The 18,693-nt window shown below is 36.8% G+C and overlaps 1 protein-coding gene across 3 annotated transcripts in view; it reads left to right on the top strand.

Annotated features, from left to right (window-relative positions):
* Nucleotides 1-792: 792 nt before the first annotated feature.
* ap3d1 (adaptor related protein complex 3 subunit delta 1) overlaps nt 793-18,693 on the top strand; it is a 37,932-nt gene continuing 20,031 nt past the window's right edge. The window contains exons 1-13 of one of the 3 annotated variants that reach the window (XM_067396222.1): nt 793-1,104; nt 10,736-10,831; nt 10,921-11,001; nt 11,132-11,212; nt 11,294-11,401; nt 11,485-11,614; nt 11,704-11,843; nt 13,299-13,372; nt 13,479-13,528; nt 13,625-13,674; nt 14,521-14,569; nt 16,805-16,950; nt 17,241-17,389. In XM_067396222.1, the coding sequence (XP_067252323.1) occupies nt 1,009-1,104; nt 10,736-10,831; nt 10,921-11,001; nt 11,132-11,212; nt 11,294-11,401; nt 11,485-11,614; nt 11,704-11,843; nt 13,299-13,372; nt 13,479-13,528; nt 13,625-13,674; nt 14,521-14,569; nt 16,805-16,950; nt 17,241-17,389 (1,250 nt within the window). In that variant the 5' untranslated portion in view covers nt 793-1,008. The remainder of the gene's footprint in view (nt 1,105-10,735; nt 10,832-10,920; nt 11,002-11,131; nt 11,213-11,293; nt 11,402-11,484; nt 11,615-11,703; nt 11,844-13,298; nt 13,373-13,478; nt 13,529-13,624; nt 13,675-14,520; nt 14,570-16,804; nt 16,951-17,240; nt 17,390-18,693) is intronic. The other 2 variants (XM_067396220.1, XM_067396221.1) reach the window with 2 other exon arrangements.

The raw sequence follows: 18,693 nt of genomic DNA, 5'->3' as shown, positions 1-18,693 counted from the left end.
CTTATTATAAACATGTTTCTAGTGCTATGTAACTTGGTCCAAGCTTTTTTTAGTACCTGTGAAGGATTAAATAATAAAATCCGCATGATGGCCAACAATGTTGTTATAAGGATATTTACTGGACATGTTTGGAATAAAATACTAACATACTGCCTAGTGCATACTACACAGTGTAGACTTTTTTAGTCCTAGTATGGAACAATGCAGTTCCAAACATACCCATTATAACATTGTCTGGCATTACTTAAATAATATTTATATAATTTATAATAATATATTTAATTATAATTATTGTAATCTAAATAACGTATGTTATGTAAATCAACAGCTCAGTATCATTTTAATTATTGACAATTTTTATAATGTATCTCTTGGCCTAAAGGGAAACACGTTCGGTCGCTCGTATAAACAAAGGCTTTGATTGGTCTACTGGGCACTGACGTCATTCGAACGCAGGACGCGTCGCGCTCGCTTGCGGTCTAGACAGCATTATGTGTTTAATTTATTTAATTCAAAGTGTAACTTATTATTATAAATTAAAGAAAATAGAAAATAATAGAATATAAATGATCCAAAAATATATATATTTTATATCATTCAGATTTATTTTGTTTAAACACTGCCTGATTTGACTTAAACGCTCTAGAAAGTAAGATTTTATGCAACATGAAACTTGGCTAAGATTAAAATAAAATTATTTAAATGAACCTGTGACCACAACATCAAGACGGAAATGTGAAAATCCGAAGGGAAGCGTCGCGTCGCGTCGCGTCGCGTCGTACGCTTGCAGTGTGGATGGGTTTGTCAGTCAGGTGATCGGTCCGCCATTTTGTCAACCATTTCCTAGACTGGTCCGCTGCAGATCAGCATTTACAGAAAGAGCAAAACCCCTCCTGCACAGGCCGCTGTTCGGGACTGAATGAGAGACTAGCGCTCCTGCGGGCCGGTCAGTACTCAGATAAAGCCCGTGTTTGCGGTTCGGTCCGGTAGGACAGGAGGGAAATCATCATGGCTCTGAAGATCGTGAAGGGAAGCATCGATCGGATGTTCGATAAAAACCTGCAGGATTTAGTACGTGGCATTAGGAACCATAAGGAAGATGAGGTGAGACACTTTCATCATTTTATTTCCTGTTATATTGTTAAAATCAGAATTGGATGTTTTTGTAAATATACATAAAACGCAGCTGGTATAAATGAATCAAGTTGATCTCGTGTCATTGATCTAAAATCACCTGACTTCAGGTGAGCTAACCGGCTATAACCTGACAAATGTGCTTAGATAACCAACTATAAATGTTTTTTCAACACAATACATGATTATGTCAGTGATTTAATAACCCTTGTGTGGCAGGTGACAGCTGTTAATGTTGTTAGAACAGTCTGTCATCGTTTTGTTTATCATGGATGAGGCCAGTTAGCATTGCTAACGGTTAAGACACTTATATAAATGTATTCTGACAAATAAATACACATTTGATTCCATTTAGTTTTATCATACGAACCGCGTAATTATTTATGTGATAAACAGATTCGGTGCGATAAAAGTCAGATGTTAATTCAATATAGCTTGCCTCACTTATGTGTGTCATGAGATTGGCCGTGTCACAAAACCTAGCGAGCAGCCTATCTAGGAGACATGTTTTTGCATCATAAGCGCGTTCTATTCGAACTCCCTTACGATTTTTGATTCAAAGATTCGAACGCCCATGATGCCTGTGATGTTCGAACACGTATTCTATGCCATTTAAAAAAACGTCCGATTCGAACGCGCCTGTGATGCCATGCCACAATGTTTAGTCCTACATTAATAATATCCACTAAATGTTCTTGTTGAACGTTGAACTGGCAAACAATGTGTTAGATTTGAACGTTTTGATGCGCTCATGATTTCCATGAAATGTTCGATTCGAGTGTTCGAACACGTTTAAATGGATACGATTCATCTGTGATGGCCAAAATGTTCAAACATGCATATGATTCCCAAGAAACTTTTAATAAAGATTTTTAAAGTCATGATTCAATTTTAACGTTCATATGCACATATGATGCTGATGCTTGATTCAACTGGATAAAAACGCCCGTGATGCAACAAATGCTCAATTCAAATGTTCAAATTCACCTACGACGTACAAAATGTTCAGGTCAAAAAACTTAAACTTACATATGCGGTTGATTTGAATGCTCTGATGTGCTTCTTATGCCTACAAGCGTTCAGTTTGAGAGTTCCAACACATTTGAATGGAATTTTTCAGTTGTTAGTGTTGCATGATATACCGGTACTAGAAAGGTATAAGTAGAAAAGAAATAGAAAAGTATACCCTGCTATTTAAAAATGGTATGGTTCCACGTTTTATTAGTACTGGCAGTACTTTAAGAATGACAACATTCTAATAATAGCCATATTTCATCATTTGTGTGAATGTGTGCAGAGCTCTGCTTCCTTCCTGCAGGGAGTAAAATATATACCCACAGCGCATGAGAAAATAAAGTGCAGGAGGTGTTTGATGTTAAGAGTTATTAAGAGCAATAAGCCTCAAAAAAGAACTCAAAAGTGCTACTCGCTGAAGTGAGCACGCAGAAAGCCACTTTTCAAACAGCATCGCAAATTAATTTCTCTTTCACAGATTATTGCTCTTAAATGGTAAAAAATATCAAAATTCAAGTCCTGGCAAGTATCCATCCACAAACACATTTTGTTGTGTCTAACTGAATGCAAACAGTTCAGAAAGAAATCGGGTGTGTTCCAATGTATTGGATCCGTGTGTCAGGTTTTAAAGTGACAGCAGCCTAATAAACCTGCTGCTGTCTGTGGGATTAATGTTAAACAAATAACACAAGAAAAGAGAAAATCACCCACTGCTTGACTGAATAACTTTTATATATTTATTAAGAATAGAATCAGCATATAGTTATTTTATAGAGTTAATTTTTTTTTTTTACATTTGATTGTTTAATTTCTTACTTGAATGCTATTGTTAAATAGACCTACTGTATCCTACCTGAATACTTTTAAGCACTGTTAATTTAATTTGTATTTTTTATAAATTTTTATCTTACATAAATTGATTGCATCGTTGCTTAAAGATATTAAAATAATTAAAAAAATATTTAAAAATAACCATATTGTGATATAAAATTACATTAAAAAAATTAAATTACTCGCATCATGAAATAAGATTATAGTCATATCACCCATGCCTATCCCAACCTGTTCAGAATTGTGAAAGCTTAACGATTGTGGTTGATAATGTGTGGTTTTTTAAATTAATTCATAAAACAATTGAAGTTCTATCATATTATTCAATTACTTTTACTATTGTAGTTTTTTGTCATGATATCAATTCAGCATTGCTATTTTAGCCACGTATTGTGACAACACTTGTTCAGATGAAGCCAAAATGTTCAAACATGCATATGATGCCCAGAAACGTTTGATTTGAAATGTTTGAACAGGCTTATAATCCCCTGTTCGGTTCAAATTTGTCTGTGATGCTCAAAAATGTTGTCTAGGTAGGCAGCTGGCTAGGTATTGAGACACAGCCGTCGTCTTTGATATATCACGTGTCAGTTTGACCACAGCGTCAGGGATGAGAATCGCTGGTGTCTTGTCATTCATTTTGTGATCTGTGGTTGAAATAGATGAAATGAGCGAGATGTGGAAGTAGGCCTCAGGCTGCCTGGTCACCAATAATGACAAAGCTGAATTTTCTCATGCAATATGCTCCATCCTTGCCCCTCCCCTTGGGGGAAAAAAAGGGAACAAGATGCTTTGAAAGTGAGCATTTATAATCACAAATAAGTCTTCCCCTCTTTTACTTCATTATGGAATCAGAATTCTGTTCCCTTTTTGGGAGGTTCATATTGATTTTTGACACCGGTTTGCCCTTCCAGCAGACATCAGGTCAGTGATTTACGTGTTATGAAATATAATAAATGTAGTAAACAACACTGATGTCACATGTTTCTGATGTTTCTACCTTCTTCAACAACCAGCATTGTCCGATTCGGCCTCGAGTGTGTGGAAAAAAATGTAGAATCATGATCGCACCCACTCCTCTATGAAGATAACAAGCTGTCCGAGTTATCACTCTAAAACTTTATATTGAACATTTATTTATTGCTCATTTCCTTTTATTTTTACATTACCTTGGCCATCATCTAATGCTCACTTAAAGCTAATCTTTAATGGTTTGAATAACATGTAATATGAGTTAGTTCACACAAAAATGAAAATTCTTTCATTAATTACTCACTCTCATGTCATTCCAAACCTGTTATTATTTCATTATTTTGGTGACCTACTTTCATTTCAACTGAATGTCAAACAATGTTTTAATCACACCTTAAGTGCCATGTATTCAAATACAGACATCTTTAAAACTTGCTTTATTCATTGCCTTAACATTCCAGTTCTAGTCTCCTGGCCCTGTTTAATCTGCAAACATCTGGAGTCGGGTATCAGCAAGGCTTCGTCAATGTAACCTGTACCGGCGTACCTAGATATCGTGTCTGTTACCTGGCCAACAGCGGACAGTGCTGTGAAATATTCATAGCCTCCTGAATGAACTGTCAGACTCTGTGTGTGTTCACTGGTCTGTTTGCTCTCTGCCTGTGGTTTCATGTGAGACCTCTATATTTGTTTTCCACAAGAGGTAGGTGTACTCAGCAAAGCACTGGCTGGGTCTCGAAACTAGTGAGCTGCCTACCTAAATGGTATTTTTGGACACCATATGTATGCTTGAGTCAAATAATTTTGATATAGGCATGTTTAATATATTCGAGTTAAATCATTTTGGGGCATCATAGGTATATTTGAACATGCTGGTAGTGCTTGAAAAGAAAGAAGGAAGGAAGGAAGGTATTCCTTACACTGTGGTCTCTTGTTTGCCTGAGAAGGACATTGAGTTCGTCTTCATACTTGACTGACAGTTTGCTGAGCTGGTCAAATCCAGCTCCTGGCTAATTAACAAATATTTCAGTCATGGCAATGGGCTGAAATTACCCATAATGCATGATTCATTAGAACTGAATGAGCATGGGACAAGGAACATCTTTTGGAGAACATTCTATTTCCTTATGGTTTTGTTCTTACAGGGATGAAATTACCCATAATGCATCATTCATTACGATTTGACAACTCTAGAATTGCATAGCCCAAAAATAAATTCAGTCATTAATTACTCACCCTCATGTCGTTCCACACCCGTAAGACCTTCGTTCATCTTTGGAACACAATTTAAGATATTTTTCATAAAATCTGATGGCTCAGTGAGGCCTCCATTGCCAGCAAGATAACACTTTCAATGCCCAGAAAGCTACTAAAGACATATTTAAAACATTTCATGTGACTACAGTGGTTCAGCCTTCAAACTGCCAAAGTCACGTTTGAAATTTTGAAACGTTTCGAAATACTTATGACGTAACGAAGCCTCGTTTACTGAAATCATGTGACTTTGGCAGTTTGATACACGCTCTGAGCCCTAGATTCGAAACGAAAGATTCATGAATCTTCATGAAGCAGTGTTTTGAAATCGCCCATCACTAGATATTGTTGAATAAAGTCGTTATTTTGTTTTTTTGGCGCACAAAAAGTATTCTCGTCACTTCATAACATTAAGGTTGAAGCACTGTAGTCACATGAACTGCTGTTTTAAATACGTATTTAGTACTTATCTGGGCATTTGAAAGTGTTCATTATTTTGCTGGCAATGGAGGCCTCACGGAGCCATCGGATTTTCTCAAAAATATCTTTCATAATTTTCATTTTTGGGTGAACTAACCCTTTAATGCATCATTCATAAGAATGTTGGTTGGGAATTACCCATAATGCATCATTCTGCATAAAGATTTGACAGAACAATTTTCATTTTTGCTAATTGGAAATCACCATAATGCCCCATTTGTAAAGATGTGCCTGTTGGACTGTTTCCACCTGGTATTAAGATGCGTCTTGATCGATCATATCACAAGTGGATGAAGCTAAATGCAGGTGTAAACGGGGTCTAAAAGGTTTTGAGCTTGTCCGCTTTTGACCACTTCCAGAGGTAGTCGAAAACGCATTTGACCGGATTGCTTTCGTAGTGTAGACACTAGTGTTGTCAAAGATATTGATATTTCCATATGTATTAATAATGAAATATCTGAAATGGTTCCAATAATCCTTTTCTGCTGTATCGATACACCGATACCAGATGTGCATTCTCACTCTTTTCTTTCTGATGACGAATTGACACACACCCGCCTCCTGTCACTCACTCGTCTCATTCACTCCAGAAGAATAGTGGTTGTATTGCACATAATTTTAGTCATTCTTGCAGGTTTTGCGCTCATACCATAAGCGTGTAATGATCTATAATAAGTGGCGCTCTCATAAAGCCACCTATCAAACAGCTTGTGAGTATCAAATTCGGTTTTTCCGTGACATATTGTGCTTAAACGGTCAAATACATACAAAATTATGTCAAAATGCCAGTCTTGGCGAGTATTTGGCTAAATATTGTCAGTTTTGGATCATAAATGGTTTAGAAAGAACGCATGTTGTGTAACAGTACATTGGATCTGTGCATAAGCTTTTAAAGTGACAGCAGCCTAATAAACCTGCTGCTATCTGTCATGTTAAACAAAGAACAAAAGACAAAGAGAAAATCACTGGCTGCTCTTGACTGAATAACTTTTGTAACTTTAATTGTAAGCATTAATCTATATTTAATTTTTACAATGAACCATCCAGTGTTTTTTCTTACATTTGATTACTTTAGCTTTTGTAGTATTTCTTACCTGAATACTACTGTTAGATCCACCTGAAAAACTTAAAGCCATGTTTATCTCATTTGTCTCTTTATTCTTTATACTTAATTTATTTGTGCTGTCATTTGCAATTTATTTGTTCTTATATTATTACTGACTGTTTACTTTTTTTTTTGTAAATGTAGTTCAGCTTTTCCAAAAAAACAAAAAAAAAAAAACTGCCTGTTCTGTGTGTTAGCTATTACAACAAATTTACCCAATTTATCAAAAAATTATGATATAATAACAAATTATCTGTATGGCGGTATATATTAAAAATGGTATAGAATATCACTATTTTTCATGGTATCCTATCGAAGTTTGAAATTCCATTATCGTGATAACACTAATAGACACTCTTGTGGTCAAATGTGAGAAGTACACTTGCATTGTATCGAAGTACACTAAACTTTGTTGGCTGAAGACCCAAGTTTGGTTTGAAGATGAAAATTGTAACAAACACAATGTTCTCAACATTTCTGATTTCTGATACTCACTTTCCATGTTTGTCATGGTTTTGCAGCTATCAGAGCAGAAACAAACGCGTTCATATGTAAATTACCCAAGCTTATTTTGTCAATTAGATTGAAAGATCTGAAATAGCCCATGCATTTACCCACCCAAAAACCCTCTCCTCGGAGAAATGGTTGGACAGAAGTGGTTGAAAGTGGACAAAAGAGACTATTTAAAGCACCAGGTGTAATCAGGTATGTGTCTGCCTCGTCTGCTTGTGATCCAATTGACCAAAACGCATCTTAATACCAGGTGTAAACAGGGCCTTGGCTTCTTTGTATTTTCAGTCTTGCTTGCCTTAAATTACCCATAATTCATAATTCTCAAGGGTTTTGTAAAGAGGTCTGGAAAACCTTCTAAAGAACATTATTTTATCCCATATGATCCCCATAATGCATCATTCATAAGAACTGCATTCTTTTCCACCATTTATATTTGTACTGGGTGCACCATAATGCACCTTTCACTAGCATTTTCAGATGGGGGAAGGAAAACCTTTTGGAGAATCTTGCTTTATCCCATTTTCCCAGTCTCACTGGTTGGAAATTATCCGTAATGCCTTATTCACAAGAATGTTGTAAGGATGTGACAAAAACCTTCTGGAGAACCTTTGTTTACCTTGTATTTTCAGTCTCACTGGGCTTAAATGATCCAAAATGCATCATTCGCAAGGGGTTTTAAAGATGTGACTGGAAAATCATGTGGGGAACTTTCATTACCTCACATTTTTATTTGAACTAAGTGGAAATTGACCATAATGCACCATTCACAATAATTTTATAAAGACTTGACAAGAACCTTCTGGAGAACCTTTGTTACCCTGTATGTTCTCTGGGCTTAAATGACCCATAATGCATCATTGACAAGGGTTTTGTAAAGATGTGAAAATCTTCTGGAGAACTTTCATTTACCACATATTTGCACTTTACTCCAGTGAAGACGTCTTGTTCTCCGTCACTGTGGTAAACGAGGGGCTGTGCCCATGAAATGGTTCTCTAACCCCTTCAGTTCTTCCCCTCCTGTCACTGCTCTGGCTGTCTCATGACTAAAGACACATGACCACCACACTCGCCCCATACAACAGCACTTTGTGTGTGTCCCTGAGATGCAGAGAGTGTGTGTGCTGCTGTGTGTCCGAGTGCTGGTTCAAGGTTCTTCTCTCTCTTATTTTTTTTTTTTTTAATCATTTAACAATTTCATGTCACTGGCCATGAAATATTGTTGTTTGTCAGTTCTTTTTAGTCATTCATTGATTCCACACACAATCATATCAACCTAGTTTTGAGACTGTTTTTTTATTATTATTTTTAGCTTCTGGGTTTCAACAATGTGTCTTTGATTGTGGATTTTATATATAGCCTAATGTGAGAACATCATGAAAAATCATGAATCATCCAGTTTCCTGAATTTTTGTGTTCTCCTCTGCCCTCGCTGAGCCAAACATTTTGAGTAATCACTTCTTTAAACAGTAGATAATTTGGTATTGAAAAAAGATAATTTAAAGTGTTGCAAAACAAAGTCAAACTAATCATTTGAAGAAATAGTTCATCCAAAAGTGAAAACTGTCATTTACTAGCCCTCATGTTGTTCCAAACCCAAATTATTCTTTTTTTTTTTCCTCTGTAAAATACAAAATAAATCTTTGACAGAATCGTCCAACCAGGTGTTATTTTAGTAGCAATAATAACGTTTTTATTTTATTTTTTTATTTTAGATTAGTTTAGTAATTTTGTTGTTTTTGTAATTATTAGTAGTTTTAAAAAGGTGTATTTTTTTTTTTTTGTTTGTTTTTTATAGTTATTTTAGAACATCAAGTTAAGCTAAATGATAACACCTAAATGTTTTTTTTTTTTTTTAGGGTAAACCGATATATCGCATGTCACGTGCATTTCGTCAGTAAAGCCGGTTCCCTGATTACCGTTAAATCATCATCACCTGCTTTCAAATGGAGCGGCATTTAATATACAGAAGGCGATTCATCTGCGATATGAACGCAATATTGCGTAGCTTGTCAGTGAACTACGGCTCTGTCTATTAAATGCCGCTCCATTTGAAAGCAGGTGATGATTTAGCGGTAATCAGGGAACCGGCTTTGCTGACGAAATGCGCGTGACAATCCAATGCAATATATCGGTCAGCCCTATTTTTTTTATATATATTTTACTTTATTTGTTAACAATTTTATTTAATTTTTTTTTTTTTTTTAATGGTTTTTATTATAGTTAACTATACCCTGACCTGCTCTTTTGTCACACAGGTTTCCTTGCTCCCCATCTACTTTCATTATATGGAAAAGAGCAGCTTGGACATTTTACTAAATATGTCTTTTTGTGTTTATCGGGGAAAAAACTGGATTTGGAACAATGTGATCATTTATCAGTTATAATCATTTAGGTGAACTATACCTTTGAAAATATGGCAGATGATATATATTGTTTTGATAAATGACTATCTAGGTATGTTTTCAGGTAAAGATATGGCAAACAGTCCTGCACGGGTCCTGTTTGATAAACCCGCACCCACAGTTATTAACAGAACACCCAACCCCTTATCCGACAGCAACAATTTTATTCCGTACCCAACCCGTTTGATATAAAAACTGCCACCCAAACCTTACCTGCATTAAATCTCCTACATGAGGTAGACAACAATCATTTTTTCATGTTGCCTAACACAAGCAACAAAACCAACATTAGGCATTCTGTATTGATGCAATTGATTAACCATTGCAACAACACAAAATAAACAACAACACAAGTAAGCTAATAGAACAAAGAATGTTTTAGTAGGTCTATCTGTAAGCTTAAAGCTACTACACAATATTTTAGCAGATTCACTCTGTTGTCTCTTCTGAATCTCAACAGTGTTTACCTGGCCACTGGTCCTCTTTTTAGCAGCATGAAAAACGGGCTAAAACTTTTATCCAAATTGTGAATAGATTAAATGCAGAAAGTGAGCAAAGCGTGCTCCCTTTAATATAATCATAGCTGTCAATCAGTCGCAGCACGATTAGTTACATTTTGTACATCAACTGCCTTTAACAGTTTTGAGACAATGTGAACACAAATAAGCATGGGACCGTTTGAAATCACCTGTCAAATGTACCGAATTGAGTCAAAATGGTCTTATTTTAGTTTTTGGATCCGCAGTCCACCAGTGCCTACCGCATCCAACACCTAAATATTATTCCACCCGTTATATCAAATATTAGCAGGTAACCCGGCCCACGTGCAGGATGTGTGGCAAAACCTTTAATCTCACTTTCTTAAAGTTTAAATTTGAACATGTTTCTTCTCCGTTAATGACAGGCAGTGATTTGACAGATGCTGTTGACAACAGGAAGCTAAACGATGCCCAGGGCTGTTATAGAGTGCATGGTTTTTGTGTTTGGCTCACTTTTTTTTTTCTAACAATACTTCCTGTTCCTTCTACAGGCCAAATACATCTCTACATGCATCGATGAGATCAAACAAGAACTCAAACAGGACAACATCGCTGTTAAAGCCAATGCAGTCTGCAAGCTCACCTACGTAAGACCGCCCATCATTTCTGTCCTTTCCCATGTGCTTCATAATGAGCTCAATCTGTCACTTATTCTTTTGATTTCTCCTTCCAACAGTTGCAGATGCTTGGCTACGATGTCAGTTGGGCTGCGTTCAACATCGTGGAGGTGATGAGCTCCTCCAAATTCACATATAAGGTGAGAGGCAACGACAAAAATAATGTTAGCGTTCAGTCGGACCAAATCCACAAGTTCACAACAGTGTTATTTTAGTATTATTTATATAGTCAATTATTTATTTTCGTATGACACTTTCTTCTCGTTTCAGCGAATCGGATACCTTGCGGCATCACAATGCTTTCATGAGGGCACTGATGTCATCATGCTGACGACCAATCAGATCCGCAAGGTGCGTTTTGAACTTCCTGTTCAGCTGTATTTGTTTTTTATCATGCTGATCGCTATAGGATGCTTTATCATCTCTCACCAGGATCTCAGTAGTCCCAACCAGTATGACACCGGCGTGGCTCTGACTGGCCTTTCCTGCTTTGTGACCCCCGACCTGGCTCGTGACCTGGCCAATGACATCATGACTTTGGTAAAGCCATTCAGATTGTTTACTTCAGACAAATATTGACATTCAGCACGTATTCATTCCCTCTCACCCTTCATCCATCTCAGATGTCCCACACTAAGCCATACATTCGCAAGAAGGCGGTGCTGATCATGTATAAAGTGTTCCTGAAGTACCCCGAGTCCCTGCGTCCTGCCTTCCCACGACTCAAAGAGAAGCTGGAGGACCCAGATCCCGGTATGGATGCCAAATCATCATCTAAATGTGGCTCGCTAAATGCTAATATTTCAGGCTTCCACCTGAACGTTTGATTGTGTATGTCCCAGGGGTCCAGTCAGCTGCTGTGAACGTCATCTGTGAACTGGCCAGAAGAAATCCTAAGAACTACCTTTCCCTGGCGCCCCTGTTCTTTAAACTCATGACCTCCTCCACCAACAACTGGGTCCTTATCAAGATCATTAAGCTGGTATGAAACTAAATGTATTGGGTTTTAAGCCTGTAAAGCCTGACAGTCAGATTTTTGTTTGTTTGTTTGTTTGTTTGTTTTTTAACCTTGTTTAAAATTTTGTCTAAATCTAAAAAGTTTGAATGTTTTTTGTTGTTGTTGTTGTTGAGCATCATGTTTGATACACCAGGCTTTTATTATGACTCATATAACATGATATAGGAGAATATGGGGCTCATACTCGAGGAGGAAAAGCAAATACTAAAAGACGCAAACTGTACAAAAACTGTGCAATTTGATATTTATTTGGCTAGAAAGTAAGATGAAATTCTATAAATTAATGATATTTTTACAATATAACAGTCCACTTGCATAAAATGCATATAAATATCAGTTATTACTCCATATCTCCCATTAATGTCTTAGTTAGATGATATTTGAATTATTAGTTTTATTGTGGGGGCAATACAATGTGACGTTCCTCAAAAGCCTGATGTAGCACATTTGGTACATTTTAACATGATTTTTCTAAGAGTTATATATGGATAATTAAAGGAACACTCCACTTTTTTTGAAAATAGGCTCATTTTCCAACTCCCCTAGAGTTAAACAGTTGAGTTTTACCGTTTTCGAATCCATTCAGCTGATCTCCTGGTCTGGCAGTACCACTTTTAGCATAGCTTAGCATAGTTCATTGAATCTGATTAGACCGTTAGCATCGTGCTTAAAAATGACCAAAGAGTTTTGATATTTTTCCTATTTAAAACTTGACTCTTCTGTAGTTAAATCGTGTACTAAGACCGACGAAAAATAAAAAGTTGCGATTTTCTAGGCTGATATGGCTAGGAACTATACTCTCATTCAGGCGTAATAATCAAGGAACTTTGCTGCCGTTCCATGGCTGCAGCAGTGCAATGATATTACGCAGCGCCTGTGAGCCCCTGCTTGCACAGGGAACGTGCCTTGCAACCATGGAGACGTTTGTGAGAGACGTTGCGTAATATCATTGCGCCTGCTGCAGCCATGGTACGGCAGCAAAGTTCCTTGATTATTACGCCAGAATGAGAATATAGTTCCTAGCCATATCAGCCTAGAAAATCGCAACTTTTCATTTTCTGTCGGTCTTAGTACATGATTTACCTACAGAAGAGTCAAGAGTCAAGTGGAGTGTTCCTTTAAGTAAATCTGTTTATTCAGTCCCAGTAAGTGTTCATTTTGAAATATTACTAACAATAAAAAAAGTTATTCTTATGTTTATTAGTTAAATGTTAATACTAAAAGGCCTTTTATTTGCTAGAAAAAAGTATCAACTATCAATCAGATGACCGATGGCATGTAGTACATTGATCATATTGATAATTTAGAGGCCGTTAGAAATGTGCATATCAAATATGATGCAGTAGGGTTAAAGGTGACCGATTCTACGCTTTTGTCCTTTTCTTTAATGAGATTTCAGTGTTTTTTGTTTTGTTTTAGTTTGGTGCTCTCACTCCTTTGGAGCCTCGTTTAGGAAAGAAGCTGATTGAGCCCCTAACAAACCTCATTCACAGGTAACAGTGATACTAAAACACACCTGACTCAAACTAGCCAAAAATATTAGGGTTAAATATAATATTTTGTTTTTCTTCTTGTCCTTCCACTCATTTACTCTCTCAGTACCTCGGCCATGTCGCTTCTATATGAGTGTGTCAACACGGTCATAGCAGGTCAGTATTATTTGGTGCCGTGACCCGGTGTTGTACTCAAGTAAACATTTCTTAACAACACCATTGATGTCTTTTTTCTCTCCTGTTTTACCTCAGTGCTGATCTCACTGTCCTCTGGGATGCCCAATCACAGTGCTAGCATACAGGTGGGCCATTTTCACATTGCTCAATATGACCAGCAGCTTCATACTCAAAATTAACGTGGACCCTTTCCACACCAGTCAGATTTATACTTTACATCTGCATTTATAGTGTGATAATTCATAAAGCCCAATATGGAGATGATATAGAATAAGATTGTGTTGATTTAAAATATAGCGCTATATCACAATTATTTTTCTTAAGATGTTACATTGATACTTCATGTCCTTGAAACAATAGTTTTATTTATTTATGTCTCCATTCGTATAATTTTCTTAATGAAGAACTGAAGAAGCAGGTTATCTGAAGCACAAACATGTTAAATTTCTATCATTTTTTGCGAATTGAAAAAATATTGGACGTGCTAAATCCAATGTCTCAAATTTTATTTAATTAATAAAATATTTCAGAAACATATAAGTATATACAATTTGATAAATATTGTTTAAAATATTTTTCAATTAATGAAGCAGATCATCTAACGCAAAAAAATTTTTTTTTATTTTTTTAAATTGAGTAAATATTGGACATTTTGGGCCAATATCTCAAATATTATAATCTTAATCAAATATTTTAAATAATATATATTCAAATGTATACAATGTAATACATTTTGGCATTTGCTAAATGAATGAATGAATGAATAATTGTCAATTATATTATATATCAGACACCTCAGTCTCTTGATATCAGCATTCAGCCATTGCAAAACAACTACTTATTTTTATACAGAAGTATAAGTTAAATGAATCATTGGATGTTGTTGATGTAAAATGGTGTGGAAAGGTTTTAAACATGCTAGTAATGCCTTTTGTCTCCTTCTGTTTTCCATTTCTCTCTCCGATCCACAGCTCTGTGTGCAGAAACTGCGAATCCTGATTGAAGACTCGGACCAGAACTGTGAGCCTTCTGTCAATGCCTGCAGTGTGTCATTCTCTCATTGTCTGTGTGTTTCTGAGTCCCCCCCCCTCTGGCCCTGTAGATGGAGTCCATGTAGATCTCCATCCCGGATAACTCGAAGACACCTCAGTACTACAATAGAGAATTGGCAAGAGTCAATCGTAGCTTTTTGGCTTAAGAGAAAAAGTTCCTCAAAGCAATAATATTTCAAGATACACAATAAGTAATCTAAATTATCTTGCAGGAGTTCGAGTTATCGGTGTCCCAGTGATGCCGGCTGTAGAATAGCTCTGTGAATCCTGGACTGCAATGTTTTGTTTCTCAAAATCCACTGAGTTTTCTCACAGGGCCATTTGATATTTACTTCCAGCTGAATTTTTTAGCATTCTGTCAATCTTGAAGCCCCATGTGTTCCTTAAATAGATCAGTGTATTTGTACATTTTGTTTTGGCATCAACAAAGCTAAAAAGGTAGAGGACATGCCCACTGTCCTAATGGCCCTAAGACTACAGAACTGTGGCTCTATTTATCTTGCATCTATATTTAGTCTATTTGATTTAATGGGCATTTAAAGCATTAGCTGCTTTATCAAATCTGCATTTAATCTGGCAGAGTAAAACAAAACTGACGTCTGTGTGTGTTCTTGTGGGGGTGTGTGTTCTTGGGTGTGTGTTTGTGTGTGTGTTTGTCCTTCGTGTTTGTGTTTTCTTTTCCCCATTGTCGTCTTTTTTTTTTTTTTCTCCATGTAGATTTTCATATTCAGTAATATCAAAGTAGTAAGTCATTAGAAGAGTATAATTTCTAAAATACTGTATTTTGCTCATTTTAGCAGAAGGCTTTAAAATCGGCAGACTGAAGTCGTCATGAAATGGAAGTTCACCCTATCTATTGAATACATCTGTTGACTTAACTTTATTGAGGACGGAACTATTCTTCCATGCATGGTTTTTATTTTTTTTAATGCAATCTTCCGGGTAACATAAGACTTTTCAGTGGTGATGTAAGTCGAACTTCTCCAATCAATTATTCTGCTTAAACTCGTTCTTACTGTTAGTCGGTGTGACCATTTATAGTACACCTTTGAACCCTAGGATTATTCAGGTAGGGTAAGGAAAGTCAAATCTAGTCTAAACCATAAGATACTCGCCCGCCGGCAGGTTGAAGTCCTTCAGGAATGACGTAGAAGACTACCTTGTGGTTGTGCTTTGTCGAGGCTCAGTTTGTAGTAATAAGTAAAGTCTCACGGAAGGCAAACGCCACAATAAAATATCTCTTTTATTGATTACAATACAAAGCAGTTAATGCAAAATAAATCTAAATAAAACTTAAATCAGCTTGAGCTAAAAAGCTCTATAACCTAGTTTTACCCTCTCGTTAGGGTATCAGGTGTCCTTCGCAGCATCTGAGGAGGCATTTTACTCCTCACTCCACTTTTATACTAATTTTAGTATAAAATGAATAACTTCATATTGCTCATCAATTGATCAATGCCTATGATCCAATCTTCCTGCTGTAGGCGTATCAGTCTCTGTATCTCTTGCTTACTAAGCTGGACGTCCTTCCTTTGTCGCCTACGCTATCGTCGTCTTCTAGCACTCTTCCTCTTCTTCACTTAAGACTTCATCTGGCTCACCTCCACTTGAGGTTGCAACACACTCTCTTCATCCTCATATGCCTTCTTATTAACGTTTCAGGTTGGTTACAATCAGTTCATGAACTTCAGTTTTCACAAATTCTACACATTCCATCTTCTCTCTATTACACCAGAATACAACATCATTCTGAGTTGCAGTTAGTTTACATAACATTAGCATTTTTTGCAAGCATATTTAGTATTACTCAAAAGTAGATAACACATCATAGCAATCATTAATATATGGCATTAAATCAAACAAGTAAATTATCCTATTTGAACAGGTAAATAGCAATATCAACATCAAAATCCAAAACATTACAGTCGACTGCAAGCTTGCATTTAGATCTGCCTCCATCCAGTCAACAACCTATGTCCCGTCCTGCTGTTTTTTTTTTTGTTTGTTTTTTTAAATCTTTTCGATAATCCATTTGACTTGGTTGTTTGTCGCAAGACTGAAGAAAATGTCTGTTGCTACTTCCATTACATGGCGACTTTAATAGTTCAACAACAATTAGCATAAATGCAATACAGCTGTAATTGGTGAACAGAGAGACTACGCTTCATTGCAAGAGTCACTTAGGCACTGTGATGTTTTGCAGTGAAGTACTTGGGTCTTTTGGCCATGTCCAAGATCCTGAAGACGCACCCAAAATCCGTGCAGTCGCACAAGGATCTGATCCTTCAGTGTTTGGATGACAAAGATGAGTCCATCCGCCTGAGAGCCCTGGATCTGCTCTACGGCATGGTGTGTACGACATTTGTTAACATTGTTTGTTTACGTTCCTCTAACTCAAGGGTGCCCAATCCTGTTGCTGGAGATCTACCTAACTGCAGAGTTCAGATCCAACACAACTGTCTGTAATTATCAAGTGCTCCAGAAGATCTTAATTAGCTGGTTCAGCTGTGTTTGATCAGCTGAACCTTGCAGGAAGGTAGATCTCCAGGAACAGGATTGGGCACCTCTGCTCTAAGTCATGTTGTGAGATGTCACATATAACGGGTTACTAAAATGTGATGGAAAATGTGGGTGACTAGGTCTCGAAGAAGAACCTAATGGAGATTGTGAAGAAGCTCATGCTGCATGTGGACAAAGCAGAAGGCACTACTTACCGAGATGAGTTGCTCACTAAGATCATTGACATCTGCAGCCAGAGCAACTACCAGTATATCACAAACTTTGAGTGGTAAGACTAAACTACTACATTACTTTTCCATAGTTTTTCTAAACTTGAGCAAGACGGATGTCTTTGACCATTGTACTCTCGCCTTGCGTGTTTTGCGCGTGACGTTGCATTCTAAAGATGTGCCTCTCAAGTTAAAAAAAAAAAAAAAAAAGATGCCTCAAGCTTTTCCCCTCATAACACTGCTCTGCGTCTCACATTTTTAAACACAAATACACTTTGTGTGAACCAGCCCTTAAACTACTAGTGCAAATGCATCACATTTTTACATGAATTGAATAAATATTGGACATGTTGAATCAGTGCCCCTCAAATTTTAATTTATGAAATGTGTAATACTTATAAATGTATAAAATTTGATAAATATTGGACCTTGCGTTTATTTTTCCCCCATTCCAATGCCATGCGACTCACATTTTTAAACAAAATACATTTTCTTTGTGAACCGGCCCCAAATGTAGTACCAAGACCTTGCTTTTTTCCCCATTATACTGTTCTGTGTTAAGGCCTTTTCACACCAAGGATGATAACGATAAAGATATAGTTCTAAAAAATCATTCTCAATATTAAAGAATAGCAGAGTTCACACCACAACTATAATGGTAACAGCATAGAGAAACAATATCGTTGGAATCACTTTCAGAGCGATTTTATATAGCTGATGAACGTGATAATAATAATAATAATAATCCTTACATTTATATAGCGCTTTTCTGGGCACTCAAAGCGCTTTACATATTGAAGGGGGAATCTCCTCAACCACCACCAATGTGCAGCATCCACCTGGATGATACGACGGCAGCCATATTGCGCCAGTACGCCCACCACACACCAGCTTATTGGTAGAGAGGAGACCGAGTGAGGAAGCCAATCAGTGTATAGGGATGATTAGGAGGCCATGATGGACAGAGGCCAATGGGCAAGTTTGGCCAGGATGTCGGGGATGTGATGAACATTGACAGCCAATCAGAATCAATCCTGTTCGAGCTCAAGCATTTAAAGTGGCAGACAACAATATGGTCTGCTGGTGTGGATGCTAAAATTGTTATCTTTATAGCACTTTATATAGTTATCATTTTTGGTGTGAACGGGCCTTTAACCAGCCCCTGGGATGAAGAGACCTTGCGTTTTTCCCCTTAATAATTTATAATAAATACTGCAATATTCCATTTAAAAAATAAAAAAAAAAAGGTCAATTTTGATTTTTTTGGCATAACATACCTCAGCCAGATGGTAGAGATGGCTCAATCAGCTTGAGTTAAGTTAGGTACTCCTCTCAGTGAAATATAGTGACTCAAAATGTGCTC

Source organism: Chanodichthys erythropterus, chromosome 10, assembly GCF_024489055.1.
Source record: "Chanodichthys erythropterus isolate Z2021 chromosome 10, ASM2448905v1, whole genome shotgun sequence".
NCBI classification, from domain to species: domain Eukaryota; kingdom Metazoa; phylum Chordata; class Actinopteri; order Cypriniformes; family Xenocyprididae; genus Chanodichthys; species Chanodichthys erythropterus.
Note: the sequence above shows the minus strand (reverse complement) of the source record. Positions and strands in the feature narration are given on the sequence as shown.